Here is a 21,838-nt window from a genome sequence, read left to right on the forward strand (position 1 = left end):
ACTCATTGAAAATCTCAGTACCAGTAAAACTAGTAACTATAAACCAATGTGTGGGAGTAGTGCACACCTGTAATTCCAGCAAAACCATGTAATGTTATGTCATAACATGATGTAACATAAAATTGAAAGAGGAAAAAAAAAAACCCCTAGATAAATTATATACTAGCATGTCTGAAGCTCTATGAACACAACAGTAACTCAAAGGAAAATTAGTCCCACTGATAGCACATGGGATCTACCAAGTTTTCCATTATAAAATTTCTAAATTTACCTTTTGATATCATCAACTGTTACTAAATTTTGATAAACTTTGCTTAGTCATTGACTAGTCTTATCTACTAAGCCATTTTTTTAATTCAGTAATTCTTATCAGAGGTAATTTTAACACCCCAGGAAAGATATGGCAAGGGCTCTATTTCAAGTAGTTGGAATTTTAATGGATCATCTGTGTACCTTACAATGCACAGGATAGTTCTCCACATAGAATTATCTTCCTAAAATATAAATAAGAAGAGCTGGATCTCTTCATGGTCAAATGAAATAGTCCTCATATTAGCTAGCAAGCTTTTACTTATTTCCCAGGTATTTATTTCCAATATGGACAGATTTGTGAATTCCTATTAATTGAAGAAGCCATATGCCTATTACTTAACATTAGTAAAAGCTAACATCTTGTTTCTCCCTATAGGAAGACTCTACAAGGGCACACAGAGCATTAGCACTGTAATACCCCTTAAGAAATGCATAGTCATAGAGTTAAAGGCATGCACTATCACCCCCTGGCCAACATGTCTGTTGTACATCAATATCATTCAGCTGCTGTTAATACAGCTCTGTAGTATAACCTGACATCAAGGATGGTAAATAGTTGACACCTTCAACAGTTCCTTTATTGTTCAGGATTGTTTTGGCTATCCTGGCTCTTTTGTTTTTCCATATGAAGAATTGTCCTCTCAAGGTCTATATATAAAGAATTATCTGGCAAGCAGGGTGGTGGAAGCACAGGTCTTTAGTCCCAGCATTTAGGAGACAGAGGCAGGCATATCTCTTGAGTTCAAGGCCAGTTTGATCTACAGAACAGGTTCCAAAACAGCCAGGACTACAAAGAAACCCAGTCTCAAAATAAAAGTTGGCATTTTGATATACCCAAGGGATGCTCCATCCTTCCACAAAGACACTTTCTCAACCATGTTCACTGTAGCTTGATCCACCACAGCTAAAAACTAAGAATAACCTAGATACCCCTCAACTGAAGAATAAAGAAAATTTGGCACATTTGCACAATGAAATATGAGTGATTTTTAAAAAATGACATCATGAAATTTGCAGGCAAATGGATGGAACTAGGAAAAACAAAAAACAAAAACATCCTGGGTGATGCAACATAGACCCAGAAAGATAAATATGGTCTGTATTTACTTGTAAATAGATCAGAGCTGTTAAGTAAATAATAATCAAGCCACAATCCAGACTCAGAGAGGTTAGGTAAAGAGGAGTACTATGAGGAAGAAGCACGGAGAAGCATGGATCTCCCTGGGAAAGGAAAATTGAATAGATTCTAAGGCTGGTCTAGGGACTGGTGGGAATAGGAAAGGAAGTGGTCAGGTGAGAATCGGGAAAGGGTGTGAACTAAGGGAATCTATTTTCAATAAAGAAGAAAAATAACATCATTAGTTAAGAGTAAGATAATGCAGAAAGGATCAAATACATAATTGTTGAGTTGGATACTCTCCTGATTTATTATTCGAGCAAGAAGGGTAAGGTAAGCAGCTAAGTGTTTTATGGCTCTTTTGGTGTAAGTAAATCATTCCAAAAACTGGAGAGAGAGAGAGAGACAGAGAGACAGACAAAGACAGAGACACAGACACTAGATAAACCCCACTTCCAGTCTAGAAAACAGATAGGGCAAAAATATAAACCAGTAATAAAACATATACAGGAAAACTAGACCAATATAACTTACTCATAAAATGGCTGATGCAAATTTACAAAAATTTAAAACATAATTTCAAACATTTGTATGCTCTGACACACAAAAAAAGCAAAATACTCACTTGTAAATACCACTACCAAAATGATTGCCAGATCAATGAAGAGAAACTGAAAGTCTCCCAGGTTACTCAAGATCTACAAAAGCAATTGTGAAAGTTTAAGAGTATTTTCATAGCACTGTACCAGGTTACAGTCTTGTTTTTCCCCAGGAATGACACCTTCAAAATGGTATGTACTTGCTAGTTTAATGTGTCAAGTTGACACAAGCTAGACTCATAGGGAGGAAGGCCCCTCAGTTGAGAAAATGCCTCTGTGACATCCAGCTGTAAGGCATTTTCTCAATTACTACTGTAGGAAGTAATTGAGAAATGTATGAAGGAAGGGCCCAGCCTATTGTGGATGGCTTCACACCTGGGCTTGTGGGCTTGAATTCTGTAAATAAGCATCACTCCAGCCTTGCTTCAATTCCTATCCTGACTACCTCCAGGGATGGGCTATGATCTGGAAGTATAAGCCTTTAAATAAACCCTTTCCTCTCCAACTTGCTTTTTGGTCATGATGCTTCATCGCAGAAACAGAAACATACTTAAAACATCTGACTCTGGAATTAACCAATAACAACATAACTTCAAAGTCAAATCTTAGTATAAAAGGTCTGACTTTAAAATTTGTCAAAAGCATTTTTAATTTTGGCAACAGGTTTTTACTGAAAATATTTAGCATTCTAATACTCAGTATTCAAGTGTCAGTGTTTCTTCTTATTTTAAATCTTCCCTTCTGACACTTCTGTAAATAATAAAAGGAAGTGTTCACAAAGATACTTTTAGAATGTTACAGTGTCAGTCAGGAAATTACAGGTCAATCATGTTAATCATAATGTAAGTAATCTATCACAACTACTGTCTACATTCTACAAATGCATAGTTTTATGACCAAAATGTCTTTTTTTTAAATTTCTGTAAATGCATAGCAAAGTTGACTACACCTGTAACTATAACACAGATGGCATATGCTCCATCCCTAGCATGACATCAGTTGAGGATCAGAACTTCAAGGCCCTCCTCAACCACATAATGAGATTACAAACTTGAAATCCTGTCCAGACAAGCAAAGCCAATCTGTACTATAGACAAACAAGAATAACACCAAACCAACCAACCAAACAAACAAACAAGAAAACACATTTTTTTTTTCACACAAAGCTGTACCATGAGTGCAAGGCTTTAAGAAACATGTATCCCAAATCCTCAAGGTAATTTTATACAAACTGCATAAATTTCCTTCTTAGGTCATGTGTTCAAAATCAAAGACACAGGCCCACTATCTTTGGTGCTTTACCATTAAGTACATGTCTGTGTGGTGTGGGTACTCACAGAATACAGGAGAGTAACACTGAAGTATTGAATGATGCTGTATAACGCCATAAATTTAAACACACAGAAGGACGTCATTAAAGCAGCACGACCTTCCCTGTGAATAAAAACGTTGAATGTGACTAGCAGCACCTTAGCTTGTCCTTCAGAACACCTTCCATCCTGACAGATAACATCACCATTCACATTTAGAACAAAGTTCTCGGCCATCAAAAAATGTATGTTGCAATACAACTGGAAGAGTGTCATAGGCTCAACCACGGCTTGGCATTAAACAAGTTCTATTGCTCTTCAGGATAATTCACTCTACTACAGTCAAGTACAAGACAGAATAAAATAGTAAAACTCTGAGCCAGGAATACTAGCTCTCACATCTGTACTCACAGCCACTGGAAGGCGAGACAGACAGGAGGATCACAAATTCAAGGCTGTTGGGCAGTGGTGGTGCACGCCTTTAACCCCAGCACTTGGGTGGCAAAGGCAGGGGAATTTCTGAGTTCAAGGCCAGCCTGGTCTACAGACTGAGTTCCAGGACAGCCAGGACTACACAGAGAAATCCTGTCTCAAAAAACCAAACAAACAAACCCAGCAATTTCAAGGCCATCCAGGCTACACAGTGAATTTCTGACCAGCTTTGCTACAAAGGGGTGGGGGTTTGGGGATAGTGGAGATGTTGCTTTCTCTGGGGCTGGAGAGCAGTAACAGTGCTGGCTGCTTTTCCAGAGGATCTGGGGTTCGATATATGGCAACTTCAAAAGTGTCCGAAACTCTTAGTTCCAGGGTTTCAGAAACACTTTTATGATAAATCACCTTGGGCACAAGGCACAAACACAGTACACATACTTTCATTCAGGCAAGACATGTTTTTTAAAAAGGTCTCTTCAAAAAACAAATATGAAAATGTCAGATCTTTATTACCTGATAAGGTTTGGCACACAGGAGATACTGGGTGTCTTAGAAGTAAAAGGAGATGCCACGGAAGCTTCGAGCTCAGATAAGGAAATGCCACCATGTGCCCTCTTCAAAGCCTAACAGTTAAAAAAAAAAAAACCTGATGAATTCAGTGAATGACTCAGGCTAAAAAACTACAAAATAAATCACAAAAACAGTACTTACACCACAATCATTTGCACCATCACCGCACATCCCAACAAAGTAGCTAAGAAAAGAAAAATGATTTTAAGACTTTAATTTCTTACAATTCACATATAAAGAAGTTGATTCACCTCCAGCAGTCAGAGAGCTAACACACAAATGAAACAAGTGGTCCTCCTTCATACCAGGTCATCAGACACTGCTGTTCTCCAGGCAGCACTGGGTGGAGCTGCACATGGACAAATGATTCTGGTGTCTCAACTTCCTTACCTGGGGGGCAAGGTAAGAACCTGAACAGTTTTTGGTGTTATGAGTAAAGATTTCTCCCTTGGAAACTTCAAACATTACTAGTTACTAAAATTCCAAAGCCATGTATGACCCACATGCATTTGTGTGAGAGAGTTGAAAGCAATAAAGTCACTTCTTTGTTATATACCCCTACACATACAAGCACTAAGTGGACAAATCAGTTGAAATCAGGTTGAAGGAGGAAGAAAGAATAAGTCTGACTGTGGAGGACAAGCGGAAGGAAGACCACAGGGAACAGGGGAGTAGGTTTGTTTGTAACAAAGAACATACATGTACATACATTTCGATTAAAAAGAGCACCAATTAATGAGGGTATAACCTTAAGAAAGAATTGTGGATACATTACCCAGATAAATATGTCAGTGAACTTGTTTTAAAAATATGTATATGTTCTTACATACTTGATAGGTAACAATTCTTTGACATTCACATGCATGTGCCCATACTTTAAATACTTTTCATTTGAAGTAAGTGTTTCAGATTTTTGGACTTTTTCATATTTTAAAATATTTGCTTCAAATTCTACTGTGACACTCAAAAAGTTTCAGATTTTAAAGCACTTCAAATTTCAGGTGTTTGGATTAAGGATACTCAACTTATAAAGAAATATTAGTTACCATCCAGAATTTGAAAATGAAATTGTAATTCATAAGAAAAGAACCATAAAAGCCCATCAATACTTACTCTACATTCTGCAATGCCTCCACCAATTGTGTCTTCTGATCCGGTGCCATTCGAGCAAACACAGTACCATGCAACATCAACTATAAAACAAACATTGTTTTTTTTTTTTTTTTTTTAAAAATGCTGTTCAAAGTGAGCTCATGAACACATCCAAAAATTCACATTACTTACCTTAGGAACAAGATCTTGAAAATGTTCCAGTATCACCGAAAACGACTTTCCATTCATCGCAAAATGATAGCGAGTCACCTCAAGATCCTCTAAACTATCATGGGCAAGTTTAATTGGAATAGCCTATATGTAAGACATTTGAAACAATATTCAGGCACCCATACCAAGAAAATACAGTTCTATATTCAATATGTTTATGCAGGATTGACGATTTCACACTATATATAAACGGTGCCATCAAACACCTAGCGTTTATTCAAAGGGAAAGTCTGCATCAAATGTAACCGCCCAGATTCTTACAGTGATGAGTGAGAGTCTAGGGAATGAGAATCCTGGCTTCTATTTTCATTTAGTTCTTGTTAACACTGGGTTTTCGTCTATCATCTTTTCCCCCACCCAGACAAAATTCAAATGAGCAAACTTAAAAAGACAATATAAACATTACCTCTGAGTCAATGGCTGATGATTCACTACACTGTGACAGGGAGTCTGTATAATGCCAATTGATCTTGGCAACTTTTCCATCCTTTGGAGGTAATGCTTCAGCAATAATAACTTTATCCTGAGGTAGAATCATCCCACAGTCTCTGGCCACAGAGACAGCCGTCAACATGTTGTCTCCTAATTTTAAAGACATTATTTTATTTTATTTTAAGACATTAAGGTTAGCAGGGAAACATGGATATACAGAACAAACACTAGGCTTCTACTGTAGTGCTATGGAGGGACGAAGGTCCACAACATGGTCAGAGGGAATTGTGAGTCTCGGCACTGGAATGGGAGGAAAGAATTGACTCCTGCCAGATATGCTTTGACTTCCACACATACGTATAAAGATACATACATACATACATACATACATACATACATAGTACAAAAATGAAATGTAAATGAAAACATTTTCATCTGATTCTAACACCTGATAATCATTTTCTATGTCTACGTCAATGTTAAAAAATTGTAAGTGATCCCCAAAATAAAAGAGGCAAAGACTCACTGCTCAGGAATCTTCTATTACAGCAGGGGAAACATTCACAGATAATTCACATAAGCCAAGGCTCCACAACAAAAAGAACATAACTGAAAAGCTTTAGTTTCTTCTTCACTACTATATTTTCCAGAAACAGATTGTGTTAGAAGTCAAAGCTGAATTACAGCTACCTTATTATCTTGGGAAAATATTTTGAGTTGAAATAGTACAACAGGCTACACAGAGAAACCCTGTCTCGAAAAACAAAACAAAAAAGACATAGAAAAAAAAGAAATAGTACAACACATGGTATAGTCACTAAATAATGTGCCTTTCTAACTGACCATCCCTCAATATCACACAATTTGAGCTCTACAGTCATGCTCACCTGTGACCATGACAGTTCGAATGTTGGCTTTATGCAAATCTTCAAGTACTGCAGGGGTTTCCGGCTTCAATTTGTTCTGCATTATAATCAATCCCATAAAATCCATGTTGTTTTCAATGGCATCTCTGAAGAGTTAATGTAATTGTTAAGACAAAATATTAACAGAGCAATCTATAAGACCTAAATCTAAAACATCTTTGTTATAAAGTAAAATGTGCACATATTCAATGAACCCTATGTACACTTATCAGTTAACTATTTCCAAAAATTTAAATCTCAAAAGGTAATTTTTATTGAAATAAAAATGAACCTGACATAAAATATAAAGTTCACCTGGAAATGTCTATTTAAAAAGAAAAAATGGTAAAGACAAAAAGACCTTACAGGGAAAGGAAAGGGCAAAGGACAGTATTCAAGTGTAACAACGTGGAACTAGGTTAGCAGCACCATGCCAGTGCGTTCAACAGATTTCCTAACTCAAGATCTTACAAATGCTAAACACCAAATGTCATGGACATCTTGCACTCTAAAGAACTGTACAATTCTAAAATGTAAAGGTTTAAATAAAAAAAAATCATTATTTTAAAAAACAAAAACAAAAAACCCTGTTCCTATTAAGCAAAAACACAAGAGACAGTCTTGGCTGAAGGAAAAGGAAGAAAAGGGAGGGTAGGATCGACCCAGTATTCCAGGGCATGAGGAGCTCTCTGTATAGGACAGGCTCAAGAACTACAGGTAAATGAACAATTAGTCTTTAATGGGGCCAACAACAAGGGTGACACTGTAAAGAAAAGACTAATGTGTCCTTTGTGGGAATTAGGACATTCCTGTGGTTTTCAACTTGATATCACTAGGTTTTTGTATGTGTATGTTTTATCTGCATGTATGACTGTTAGTATGCCTGGCACTCATAGAAGTCATATGAAGATGTTGGGTTCACCTAATACTGAGACTGTGGGTGGACCACCATATAGGTGCTAGAAACCCAAGTCCCCTGAAAAAGCAGCCAGGGCTCTTAATTTCTGAGTCATATCTCCAGCCCCCTTATTCTGGCTTTTATTTATGTTCAGATCACCACTCTACATCAGGCAGAAGTAGCAGGACAAACAATATTCCTTTCTACTTACAAAACACTAAACACAGCATGAAATATTAACAAATGGGTGAGTTCATTATCACCTATAGCAACAAAAATCAGAAGGGTGGGATAGTTGGTAGCAACTGTCAATTTGGCAAAAATCTAGTATTAGCTGGGAGACAGGAGGATGCCTGTGGGGGAATATCTTGTTGATTATGTGGAGACGGAAAGACCCACCCCTTGAAGGTGGCATTCATTCTCTAGCTGGGATCCTGCACTACAGCAGCACATATTCACTCTCCTGCTCCCCAACTGTACTGGGACTGGATGCTTCATGCTCCTGCTGCCTGCCTGCTCCACCATAATGACTGTACCTTGAACTGTAAATTAAAATAATCCCTTCTTCCTTCAGTTTCTTTTGTCAGAGGACTTTATCATAGCAAAGAAACAAAGTCAAAAATAAAACCTTATTTATACAGGAAAAGAAAAGCTGTCAGTAATGTCATTTGACAAAGGACAGAATAAAACAGAGGAGAGAAAGAATAACAGGTATAATGAATGACTCAAGATACTCATGAGCCAAATTTGTATCTGGCTCCCACTGGGCAGTGTGGGCTTTTAGAGAAAATAAACAAAATTGTTGCCTATTCCTAGAACATGACTGACACACTGTAAAAATTTGCTAACAGGCTGTAGGGATAGCACAGTAGTGAAGGGCACATAGTACCAATCTTGAAAGGGGTCCCAGATTCAGTTCACAGCACTTCCATCAGGCAGACACAGCCACCTGTGACTCTAGTTCACAGGATCACTCATTCACTCACTTGTGGCCTCCATGGGCACTGCATCAACATACACAAACCCACAGACAAACATAAGCAGAATTTAAAAAACAAAATAATAACTATTAGGTACTTCTAAAGAAAATAATTATTTCAGGAACATAAATATAGGCAACAAATCAATAGAGTGGGGTGTGGTGGCACATGATATAATGCCAGCACTGGGAGTTCTAGGCCAGCCTAGTCTACACAACGACTTCCAAGAGAGCCAGGAATACACAGAGAAACTGACATGGAAAACAAGAAAAAGCAATATAAAATGAAAGAAAATTCCTAGTTTTACTTAAAACAAAGCTACAATGCAGACATTTCACACATTCACCTTTTTGGATGAATATAAGTAGTGTATTACTGAAAATGCAGTACGCCACTCAACCTTACCTGCTAATATGCTGTACTTTATGCCAGGTCAGCTTTGACTCCAATTTTCTGTGTGCAAGAGCAATTACACGGAAACCTTGTTTGGTATAATCTTCTAACACTTTCTCAAAATCAACTGGAACTTTTGAAAATAAAAAGAAATTTTAGAATTGCTACTGTAAGTTCGTGCTGACGTCAGAACTGTATCCAGAGCCTCCATGTTTCCTTACCTGTTTCCGGTTTGCAGAGACTGGCAACGACCTCAGGGGCCCCCTTCATGTAGGCATCCATCCTCTTATCACCTAGTGTCCTTGCAACCACACTCATCCGTTGCAAGGCAGAAGAAAATGGAAACTGGCGAACAATTCCTATCTCATAAATAGCCTATTTAATTTCAAAAATGCACACAAAAGATTTATTACTCTTTAAGAATAAAAACAAATGTACTTATCTAAAAAGAAAGCATTCTTCACTTACTGGAAGTTCAAACAGCTCCTAAAGACAAGAAAATAAAGTACAGATTAATAGACATCAACTAGAAAAACTAAAACATCTACAAATTTCACTTAGAAAACAACAAGCAACTTTAAGCATTTAAGTTACTACAGCACCTCCCAAAGAAGGTGCGCAGCCACGAGATGACCACCAGGCCAGAATGCAAAGGGTTCACTTAGTGCCTAGCAGGAAGGTGGGGGTAGGTGGGAAATGGTATTCAACATTTCAAATATTCTGTAATCATAAAAATATTGACACAGTAAATGGTAAAATAAATGAAGGGAACACTAAATTTTATTTAAAAGTAAAACTAGTAAGAGGGCCTTTTTATAAATTCTTTGTATGCAATTCTAGAAACACAGAATGCACACTAGAAAGATAACTATCACTGTATAAATAGGAGAGAACTAGCGTGCAGAAGAATCAAATTTCAACAGTTTACAGAGAATGCCTTAGCATACAGATCAGGGTTACCCTCCTAATAAATTCAGTAAAAATACCTGTATCTGCATTTAAAAAAAAAACAAAAACAAAAAAACACCGAACTTCTTCTAGAGATATTTCTAAACTAAAATTAAAAACAAGCAGCCACTATGTTTGTTTCTAGGACTGGGTGACACTGTACCATTTCTTGGTCTCCTGCAGTTGTAGATTCGGGAAGCAGTTGTTTGGAAGGACGGACCACAGTAGGCATGATCCGGTTATGAAGTGCTGTTTCTTCTTCAGTTGCTTCTTCCAGAATCTAAATAAAAAGAAAACACTTAATACATCACAAAATTCCAGACTCATTTCATTTTTAAGTGAACCATTAAAAAATTGCTATAAAAGGACATGTCAACACTAAATTTGTAACATAAATAAGACATAGATATAGCTAAATACCTGGCAACCTTTAGGTAAGGAGAGAAAGAATTTGGAAGGAGAATAAAGAGCACATGTGCCTAGCAACACAAATAGCTGTTACTTATAAGTACTTTTAGCCTATAACACAGTGATTTCTGCCAACGAATGCTACAGGTAAAGGTGTGTGTGCACAAGTGTACTCAAAAGACATGGAAGCAAAAGAATCAGGAGTTTAATGACAGCCTATGTATATAGTGAGCTTGAGGTCAATGAAATGTCATGAAATGTCATGAAAGCTTTTCTCAAGCCATAAAAAATTAATTCAGATATGATTAATAGAACCACTAAGTAGAAAATAAGCTGTTTTAGTATGTGATTTTAGAGATATGCCATGCAATCACATTTCAGTTAAGCTATTATAGAGTCATAAACTCTTGATTTTCACTTCTTAAAAAATGTGTTTGATGTATATGGGTATATTGTACAGCACTTGTGTGTCTGATGCTGATTCAGGTTAAGAGAGGTGTAAAATCCCCTAGGACTGGGGTTATGGATGTTCTAAACCACCATGTCCTGCTGGGGATTGAACCCTAGAGTTCTCTGCAAGCACAGCTGCTACTCTTTAAGCACTGAATCATCACTGAAATTGATTTTCCTAGAAAAAAATGACTCAGCAATTGAAGACACTTGCTATTTGATTGTGATCTTGAGATTCCTATAGTGGTAGTAGAAAACTAGCTCCCAAAAGCTGTCCACTGTCCTCCATGTGTAGTCCAAGACAAGTACATAAATTATCAGGTCTCAGTTCTCTCTCTCTCTTCCTTCCTCCCTCCCCCGCCTCACATAAAACATAAAGTAGTAAGAGTAGAGAAAAAAAATATTGCATGCACACACCACCAAACACAAAACAGGTTGAAGCAAAAGTCTGTATTATGTTAGAAAACTAAATTAGTGAATTACACTAACTGGAGGAATCAATCAATAAAAAAATACTTTTATACAATTAAATCTAAACAATTCCAAAACAGTTTCCCACATCTGATCATCTCAGAAATTGGGATATATGTTACTGTCCTACAATCCCATCAGACTTGGGACATTTTCTTGATTAATGACTGATGTGGGTAGACCTAGCTCCTACAGATGAGGCTGACCTGGGCAGGTGAAGGAAACAGACTGAAGCCAGGCGTGGTGGCACTCATTCTTAACCCCACAGCTCAGGAAGCAGAGGCAAATGGAGCTCAGAGTTCTAGGTCAGCAGGGTCTACATGATAATTCCAGGACAGTCAGGGTTATGTAAAGAGACCATTAAATAAATGAATGAATGAATGAATGAATGAATGAATAAGAGGCTGAGAGTGCTCTTTCATGGCCTCTGCTTCATTTTCAGCCCTCACGAAGTTCTTGCTTTGAGTTGCTACAAAAATCTCTTTAAATGATTGGTATCGTGTAGAACTATAAGCTGAAACAAGCCTTTCCTTCCTAGGGTGTCTTTGCTTATGGTGTTTTACTGCAGCCATAAAAACCATAACAAAAATGAAAGTTAATACCAGGTTGTGGGGTATCGCTGTGACAGAGCTATCCAAGTTCTGTAAAAGATTGTGGAAGGACTCTGGAACTTTGAGATAGAAAAGGCACTGAGTGCTCAGAGCACAGTGGGCTGTTCTGTAGGAACTTAGAAGATAATGCTGAGACCAGTATGGATAATGGAGGTCTGTCTGACTTGTAAAGATTCAGTGAGAAGCAACCACTTATTAAGTAAGTTTTGAATTAAGAATCTATGGTTCTAGTCAGCTGGTGTTGAAGAATTAGCTATGATTAACCAAAAGACCAAAAGACCAGAACTACTAAAGGGAAACCTTTGCTAGGACAATTGATAATGATCAGCTGGGGCTGAGGAATTAGCATTGATTAAAAGAAATTCTGGTGGTGGACAGTGGTGGAACATGCCTTTAATCCCAACACTAGCGAGGCAGAAGCAGGAGGAATTTGAGGCCAGCATGGTCTATAGAGCAGGTTCCAGGACAGCCAGGCCTATACAGATAAACACTGCCTTAAGACCAGAATGACTTAGGTAAAATCTGCAGGGATTATTTCTCTGGGTCAGCACAGAATGTAGTTTGGGATAGCCATGGCTGCCATCTCATGCTGACACCCAAAATTAGTAGTGTGCTTGAATCATTTAAGGGACTTGTTTTGAAGGCATGAATGGGGTCAGGGAGAGAAGCTGAGGTTTGGCTGTGTCGGAGCTAGAGCCTTGGGGAAAAAGGCTGGGAGAAGCCACTGGTGAAGATACAGCCTAGCACCACCAAAACAGAATGTAAGGTATAAGGGCTCATTTCAGTACTCGAGAGGTAAGAGCAGGATAGCTTGGCTATATATATACAGCTGTGATTATGGTGGGCCTAAGCTACACAATACCTTGTATCAAAAACAAAAACCACAAAACTGGACAGTGGGGCTGAACAGATGGCTCAACGGAGATGCTCCTCCAAAGGACAAGGATGCAATTCCTAAGTCCCCACATGGCAGTTCACAATGTTTTTAATCCTAATTCCAGAGGATCAGACACCCTCACATATATAGATAGATGCAGGCAAAACACCAATGCACATAAAATTTTAAAAAATCAAAATAGTTTTAAAAAACGGTTGAACTTACCCATCCAATGGCTTCAAACATTTTCAAATCAAGTGGGTCACCAGAAAGTACTCCTTCGATTTTTGTAAGTGAGTGACAAGTAGCCATACAAGCAACAAATTGAGATTTTACCAACATCTCACTGCAAACATTGTCTTCTGGTAAAAGAAATCTAAACAAAAAACACACATTAAATTAGGATCATAAATCTCTACATACAAGCCAACATTTTAACACATCCTGCAAGTTGTGCTCTGATTAAAAGCACACACATGCAAACACACACACACAATTTTTAAAATAGACATCTGAAATATACATAGAAAAATATCAGTTGTTTACTCTTAATGATAGGTACATAGTTGTCTATTATGTTTAAACATTAAATATGCTAAAATGTTAAAAAATGAACTAGACTAATGATCTATAAAATCTAGTTGATATTTACCGGGTATTTTCCACTCGCTGAATTCCCCACAGATCTAAACCATCTTCGGTAAGAGTTCCAGTCTAATAAAAAAAAAGGAACATGCACAAAGTAAGGACAATACCTCACAAAAATAAAGAAAATGCCAAGATCCAAATCCATAACAACTCCACATACACTGCAGGAGCATGGCCCTCCAGGACATGACTACAATGAGAAACTGTACAACAGTGCTTACACTAGGACTCCTTCAAGTACATACAAGAAGGCACCTACCTATATCAACTATAGTCATGTGCAAACACAAAATGCTCTAGCCAATCTACCTACCAACCAACCAACAGAAGTCTCTACATACTGGTGGGAGGAATAATGGTAGAACAGACTAGAGCATAAGGAGACAAGAAAAAAAATTTAAACACCAAAAGAGAGCTTCTAGTCAAACCCATGTTTTAAAAAATGACCAATTTTCTTCAACAAATTGTGAGGATTCAATAAAATCATATATAAGCATATATATATATATATATATATATACACACACACACACATATATACTTATGAATCATAAAATCACAGTAAATACATATCCATGCCTATTCTATTAAATCAGAATCACATAAAAACACCAAAGAACATATAATTTTTATTTATTGCCACTATATCTTTAATTCATTAAAATTTTCTGAAACTTTATTTTTATGTGTATGGGTGTTTTGACTTCATATATATCTGTTCACCTGGGCATGCCTGGTGCCCATGGAGAGCATAAGAGGGCAGGCACCAATCCTTTGGAACTGTAGTCATAGCAAGGTGTGAGGTGCTATAAGGGCGATATAAATCAAACTCAGCTCCTCTGCAAGAGCAGTAAATGCTCTGAACAACTGAGTTGTCTCTCTAGCACCCATATAGCTTACATTTTATTGCTAACAGATATTAAAATTTTTTCCTTTAGACCATACTGCCCAGAGGGCCTAGAACTTACGAGCTCAAGCTATCATTCTCTCTCACCTTCCCAGATGCTAAAACTACAGCCTTAAGTTTCCCTGACTTGCTGTTAAAACATAACACAGAATACAAACACTGATTTGCAGATCTGGACAAGTAAGCAACACTCAAGTGGCTGATCACTAAGAACAGGTTGTTGGGGAGGGGAGCTGGAGAGATACTAGTCCATAGGACCTATTATCAATTCCCAACACCTACACCGTAGCTCACAACCCCCTGTAACTCCAGTTTCAAGAATCTGACACCCTCTTTTAACCTATGGGAACTGTACACACATGTTGTATAGACCAACATGTATGCAAAACACTCAAGAGATTAATAAACAAACAAATAAAATAAAATAAAAACTAAGAAGGGAGCCAGGCATGATGGTATAACATGCCTTTAATCCCACCACTCTGGAGAACAGAGGAAGGCAGATTTCTGTCAGTTTGAGGCCAGCCTAGTCTATACAAATGAATTATAGCTAGATGAATGAATAAATGAAGCTAGCCAGTGCTATATAGTGAAAACTTGTTTCAAGTGGGAGGAGAGGGAAGAGAAAAATATTTCAAAATCTGAATATGTAACTAAGTAAGAAATAGGAAAAAGACAAAAATATTTAAAAGGGGCAAATTAATTCATAAAGGAAGCACAAACATAAAAAGTACCACTATAACAATTATGAAACAAACCAACCTTGTCAAAGCAAACAAGATTCAGCTGTCCACAGATGTTTATCCTCTGGGGACTAATACAGAATATCCCAACTTTCTTCAGTCTTCTCTGAGCATATACAATCCCAGCAGTCATTGCAGCAGGAAGAGCAGGTGGCACAGTAATTGTAATGATATCAAGAGACTTAATAATTATTTCTTGAACTTCTTTCTACAGTCAACATAAAAATAAACATCAAACTCACAATATTCAATTTACTGATTTTACTAAAAAGTATATATACTCATCTATTATTGATGTAGTTTTTTTTCCATCAAAGATTATATAAAAGACATATAAATGCTTGCCTATAATGTTTGAGGCCCTAGGCTCAAACCCCAGTATTGGAGGGTAGTGGAAATTCTTAAAGAGATGTTTCAATGAGCTAATGGACTAATACACTAGCAGCTAAAGGAGAGCTAAGAGCTAAAGCACTTGTCTCATTTTAATAGCTTGCATTCTTCACATGACTACCTTCAAATCAAGGTACTGATCTGATACTGTCTCACCCTACAAGTACCTGGGGGCAAGTGTCCACAGAAGCTAGAAAAAAATAATCAGACATGATCTTTACAAGTGCCTTCAATTAAGTGTTTAAAAATAATTTTAGTAATTCCAGCACCCCAGAGGTAGAATTAGGAACAAGACAACATAGCTAAATAAACAAAATAAGTTATTATTGTATATACTATTTTACTTTATCCCACAAAGTTTTTGGTGCATGCTTAATATCACATTAAGGAAAGGAAAGCAGCAGACATTCTGAAAAATTATATGCTATGTTGAAAATATGCTTTGAGGGGGCTGGAGAGATGGCTCAGTGGTTAAGAGCACTAACTGCTCTTGCGAGGGTCCTGAGTTCAAATCCCAGCAATCACATGCTGGCTCAAAACCATCCATAATGAGATCTGACACCCACTTCTGGTGTGTCTGAAGACAGCTACAGTGTAGTTACATATAATAATAAATAAATCTGAAAGAAAGAAAGAAAGAAAGAAAGAAAGAAAGAAAGAAAGAAAGAAAGAAAGAAAGAAAGAAGAGAGGGAGAGAAAGAGAGAGAAAGAGAAAGAGGGAGGGAGGGAGGGAGGGAGAACATGCTTTGCAGGGTTTTGTTGTTCAAATGGGGTCTTGAAAAAAAAGTTTATATCCCATCCATCCATCCTAGGATGGCCTAGAACTTCCAATTTTCCTGCCTATGCTACCAAATACATTTTGCTTTCTGATATAATAAGTAATCGTGTAACAGTTTTCTTCAGAATATTAACTTTAGCCACATGAGAAATAATTAAGGACCAAACCTATCAAAAGTTACATACCTCATTTAGGATGCTATTGATGATTGTGTAGATAAATCCAATTCCGGCCACCACCACAAGACACAGCAGAAACAAGTAGGCATCTCTATAGAGTTTAAAGTCAGTTGGCTTGGGATACAGTATAGAACGAACAAGCTGTCCTTTGGAAGTACTAAATCCTTTTTAAAAATTAAAGACAAGTATTTATCATTTTATAAGAATTTATCCCACCAACCAGAATGCCTTTATAAACATCTAATGAGTTTCAAATCTGAAAGAGACTTTATCTACCTGTTCTAACTACTATGGCTTTCACACGTTCTCCAGTGTAGAAACGGGTCTGAATAACAGTCGTCCCACAAAACAAAGTGTGCCGCTTGTGTGTCTCTGGACTGTACTGCTCCTCCCCCATTCCTTTCACATCCACTGAAGGATTTGGCAAATTAGTCTTTGTCACTGGAACACTTTCTCCTATTTGAAAAATCACATTTTAAAGGTTATCTTAGAAATCAATGTCAAATACATACTGAAAAAAATAGTGAAATAATTACCAGTATTGCATATAATAACTGTTCTACATATGGGCAACATAGTGAATAAATCAACTTTTTGTCCAATTGGTTCACTGAGAAAGTTGTTTCCCACAGTTAATTCCAGAAAGTGATTCATAATTTAGAAATGCCTGCCATTATTTGAAAATTGTTTTTATTGACCCTCAAATAATTCCAAAGAGTAAGAATACAACACATCCTAAAGAACAAAATTTAAAAGCACTGTTACTTTCAGTACCTGGTGATTTTACATCTTTAACCACCACTAGACAGAAAGACGATACAGACACATACCACAGAAAATTTGGGCAAAGAGAGAAATGGGCATGAGGTTAATCCTCTAGAGCATTCACACTTCCTCAAAGTCAAGAGTGTAGAAAATACATGTGTGCTTTAAGCCTCAAAATATACCATGCAGGAAATAATCTCTAGTCAGATAATAAGATCTACTTCTAAATTGTGAATTTCCAGCTGAGTTAGCTTAAAGTCTACTTCTTCCCAATTAAAAGAATATTAAACCATTTCCCCCATGTCCAAGGAGTGACAAGAAGCAGGTCTAGGAATATGGTCAGTATCGGAAGTGATTATATAGTTTTATAACTTAAAACTTATAGAAGGGATTATAGTTTCCAGCCTAGAATGTAGTCTATCTACTCACATATACAAAAATCACTACCCACAACATTTATAAGTAAATGATCATGATTTTGAAAAAGTTTAAACTACGTAAATTGAATGCCATCATAAACAATGAGCATGATTGATTGATTCCATTTACCTGTTAACATGCTTTCATTTACAATGCAAGTACCGTTAATAAGTACTGCATCACAAGGCATGACTGTCCCATTTAATGGAATGATCATGACGTCTCCAGGCACAAGGTCTGTAGAAAAGATCTCTTCTATTTCTGAATTTGAAAAAAAAGTTAGAAACTGTCCTTAATTTGAAATAAAAGCATAGCAAATAAACAAATGACCTATCCAAAAGTCTCTTGCTCTCAGTAAGATACTGCTACAGTACGGTTATACCACAATTGCATCACATGGAGTGTCTTAAAAAAATAGGACTATACATTAACAAAGCATCAAGACTAAAGAAATGGCTCAGCCATTAAGAGCACTGGCTGTTTTACCAGGAAACCTGGGTTCAATACCCAACACCCACATGGAAGTAACAAGACTATTTATAACTCCAGTTCCAAGGGATCTGACACCCTCTTCTGGCCTCCAGAGGCACCAGACATTGAGATATGTCAGCTAGCTTGTCTCCTTACAGTATGCTGACTAAACATCACAAGCCCATACACCTGTCAAGCATCAATTTTGACTGTCAGCCACCTTAAAATAGGAGCATAAGTCCACACAGGAAATTCTGATGAACAAGCAAAATGAATTCAGATTTTTTCCAATTCCACCAAAACTAAAGAAAACAATAAAATTTTCCATATTCTTTCCAAAGGTATTCTTTCCTCATTGCAAGTATTTATCCCTCATCCCTTCTCACTACATTTTAGTCTTCGAAATTAAAATACAGCAAGTTTATACAAGTTAATTGCAGAGATTATAGAACAGGATCAGAGGATCAAGGTCATCCTTAGCTGTAAAACAAGGTATATGACCTAGAGGCCAGCCTGTGCCCTGGAATACAGAAACACACACACAAACATACACACACGCACACACGCACCACGCGCCTCCAAAACAAAGCAATCAAATAATCCTACCAAAATATGTAAGATGGCAGCAAGTGTGGGAGATTCTAGTGAGAGAAGCAAGTGACTTCGAAGGAAGTAATCACTTGGATACAGTCAACAAAATGGAGCCTGAGGTTGCTAAATTTAGCAATCTATTCCAGGAAGGCAGGGGGGCAGGAAGGGGCAATCCAGGGTAGGAGAAGAATGCTGAGAATATATGAAAATGAAAACTGATTTGTATGTCCTAGAAAATTCAAGTAGCCTGCCTCCAGAGAGCATGCTACTGTCTGTCCTTTACGGCATCAGCTTAGTTTACATGCTCCAAGCATTCTCATTCCTACAACCACTCACTCCCTTTTACTACGTCCCAAGTAAACAACACCAACATCCATCTATCCACCTGTGCGGATCTCTTGAGACTCCTCTTTTTTGCACTTCCACACTTTGCTAGTTCAACAACTGTTCTTGATCCAGGTAAAGCCTTCAGTATTACTCCCTGATAAACCAGGACCCATGTGGTAGAAAGATAAGTGATCCCCTTGGGTGGTCCTCTGACCTCTACAAATACGCCTTAAGCATGCATACAATGAAATAAATAAATAAATACAATTTAAAGAATAAGATGCACATGCACACACAGTCTTGCTTTACAGGTGAGCATTTAATGGGATGTTTTGTGTTCATTTAGTCAGTACTTACCTTCATTTGCTCTACAGACTGAAACTCTCACGGTACTGTGAGTTGCCACCATGTCATGTAACATAACATATTGCTGGGAAAAAAAAAAAAAAAAACGAATAAATACAAACCCACTCCTCAAAAACAAACAAACAAACAAACAAACAAACAAACAAAAAAACAAAGCTTAATTATTGTGATCACTGTTTATTGTTCTGCCTATGTAAAAGGTGAAAAGTCATAGGATAGGGAGATGACCCAGTGGTTGAGACACTACCTGTGGTTTGAATGAAAATGGCCCCAAAGGCCAATAGGGAATAACACAATTAAGAGCTGTCACTGGGGGGTGGGTCTTGAGGTTGTCAGAATTTCAAGCCAGGCACAGTCACTGTCTTCCAACTCTCAGTTAACCCTCTAGCACCGTGTCTGCCTGCATGCCACCAAGCTGCCTGCCTTGACAATGGACTATAAGCTGAACTGTAAGCCAGCCCTAACTAAATCTTTTCTTTTGTAAGAGTCCCTTTGGTCATGGTGTCTCCTCACAGTTATAGAAACGCTAACTTAGATACTACTTAAGATCACATCTAAGCACTCATGCAAACACCAAACAGGCATTGCAGCCTACCTGTAATTCCAGTACAAAAGGCAGAAGAGGGAGACTCCTAGACCAAGCTGGCTAGCACTGAGTTCAACTGAAACCTTGCCTCAATGAATAAGGTAGAGAAGAATCCAAGAAAAACTCAGTATCAAACTGGGTCCTCTGGGCACAACTGGACTCTTACATGTGAACACATCCATGAGCATTCCCAAAGCAGAGAATCAAAACAAAAAAGCACTTAAATGAGGCCGCCTTGAGAACAGTGGAGCCATCCTTTCAGCACTAGTCCTCAGTAGGTAAATACAGATGCCTATTGTTTCTGAATAATCATGTGGTAATTTTCCTCTAAAAAGATCTGTCTCAGAGTGCAGCTTAGTGAGCATATGTCAAGTCTTAGGTTCAAACTCCACTACCACAAAAAATAAAAGACATTTGATTCCCTTTTAAAAAAAAAAAAAAGCCAAGACTAAAGACATAACTCGATGGCTACAAACACTGCTTAGTCCTCCAGGCACATATTCGGTCTACTGATGTAAATGCAGGCAAAACATTAGTGCATATATATGTTTTTATGTCAAAAGGCCAAGCTAAAAGCAGGAGGATTAGTTAAAGGCCACCCTTAGCTACCTTGTCTCAACAAATAAACAAACAAAAAGAAGAAAGTATGCAAGTGTACTCAGGCAAATATAACAATAAGTGTACTTAATACCAAGTACTATTCATTCTACAAACCTTGCAAATGGCTAAAAATGCAAATATATTTCTCAACTATGTAGTAAATGTAACTTACCTTTCTAATGGAATAGAGTGAACTTATAATAGACACTACGGACATGATCACGATGGCTAGAGCATAGTAATAGTACTCATCAATGCTCCACAGGATGACACTGAACAGTTGGAAAATGTAAAATGGGTTGAGGACCTAGTAAGAGAGAAGACAAGACAAAGAAAGCTCCATCAACCATGGGGGAGGATATGTAAACATGGATTCCTACCACCTACTGGAGCAGTCAACAGCCAGGCTCTTACACAGTGCGCTCTATACTTTCTTACCATTGAACACCAAAACTCAATCCTATAAGCTTAAACTATTTACATTAATTTAGAGTCATACCAAACCCAGAAAGCAGGTTCAGCTAGAAAAGGCTATGTGTACATGTATAAATGTTGGGATTCTGCATTATACTTTGTTAAAGTAAATTCATTTCTAACAAATTCTATGCTTTGGGCTAAAACATACAACTTTTAGTCAAACAGCAAATGCTTGCTTTAAAGAACACAAAAGAAAACTTCACTTATGTTTCAAAAGTTAACTGGCACAGAAAGAAAAAATAAATATGACAATGGGCTGCCTTGCTCTCTCACAGGGAACTTCTTGGGATTTAATCTTGAATAAAAGTAAGACTAGATAGAAAGCCCTGGTCATGAGGTTTATGAAATGGTATCTTCACCTTTCTAATTACTTCCCCATGTCTTTGGACTGTGCCTTTGGTGTTTTTCAAAGCATTTTCATGTTTAAAGAACCATTTTACTTCAAACTCAAATGAAATATTAAGAAATCATCTAGAAGCTAGAGAAAGTACCCAAGGAGTTAAAGGGATCTGCAACCCTATAGGGGGAACAACATGATGAACTAACCAGTACCC

At 37.4% G+C, this 21,838-nt stretch overlaps 1 protein-coding gene across 3 annotated transcripts in view; it reads right to left on the bottom strand.

The window, feature by feature from the left end:
• Window positions 1-21,838, bottom strand: part of Atp13a3 (ATPase 13A3) — a 75,795-nt gene that overhangs the window by 21,032 nt on the left and 32,925 nt on the right. For all 3 annotated transcript variants that reach the window (XM_021184510.2, XM_021184511.2, XM_021184509.2), the window contains 20 exons: window positions 20,980-21,114; window positions 19,613-19,685; window positions 17,996-18,127; window positions 16,958-17,137; window positions 16,688-16,845; window positions 15,354-15,542; window positions 13,689-13,750; window positions 13,262-13,412; window positions 10,383-10,499; window positions 9,740-9,757; window positions 9,493-9,646; window positions 9,284-9,404; window positions 6,983-7,107; window positions 6,070-6,245; window positions 5,625-5,747; window positions 5,454-5,533; window positions 4,482-4,524; window positions 4,284-4,393; window positions 3,366-3,462; window positions 2,055-2,127 (listed from right to left, as the gene is read on the bottom strand). In XM_021184510.2, coding sequence (XP_021040169.1) covers window positions 2,055-2,127; window positions 3,366-3,462; window positions 4,284-4,393; window positions 4,482-4,524; window positions 5,454-5,533; window positions 5,625-5,747; window positions 6,070-6,245; window positions 6,983-7,107; window positions 9,284-9,404; window positions 9,493-9,646; window positions 9,740-9,757; window positions 10,383-10,499; window positions 13,262-13,412; window positions 13,689-13,750; window positions 15,354-15,542; window positions 16,688-16,845; window positions 16,958-17,137; window positions 17,996-18,127; window positions 19,613-19,685; window positions 20,980-21,114 — 2,317 coding nt within the window. The remainder of the gene's footprint in view (window positions 1-2,054; window positions 2,128-3,365; window positions 3,463-4,283; window positions 4,394-4,481; window positions 4,525-5,453; window positions 5,534-5,624; window positions 5,748-6,069; window positions 6,246-6,982; window positions 7,108-9,283; window positions 9,405-9,492; window positions 9,647-9,739; window positions 9,758-10,382; window positions 10,500-13,261; window positions 13,413-13,688; window positions 13,751-15,353; window positions 15,543-16,687; window positions 16,846-16,957; window positions 17,138-17,995; window positions 18,128-19,612; window positions 19,686-20,979; window positions 21,115-21,838) is intronic.

This window comes from Mus caroli, chromosome 16 (assembly GCF_900094665.2).
Source record: "Mus caroli chromosome 16, CAROLI_EIJ_v1.1, whole genome shotgun sequence".
NCBI classification, from domain to species: Eukaryota; Metazoa; Chordata; class Mammalia; order Rodentia; family Muridae; genus Mus; species Mus caroli.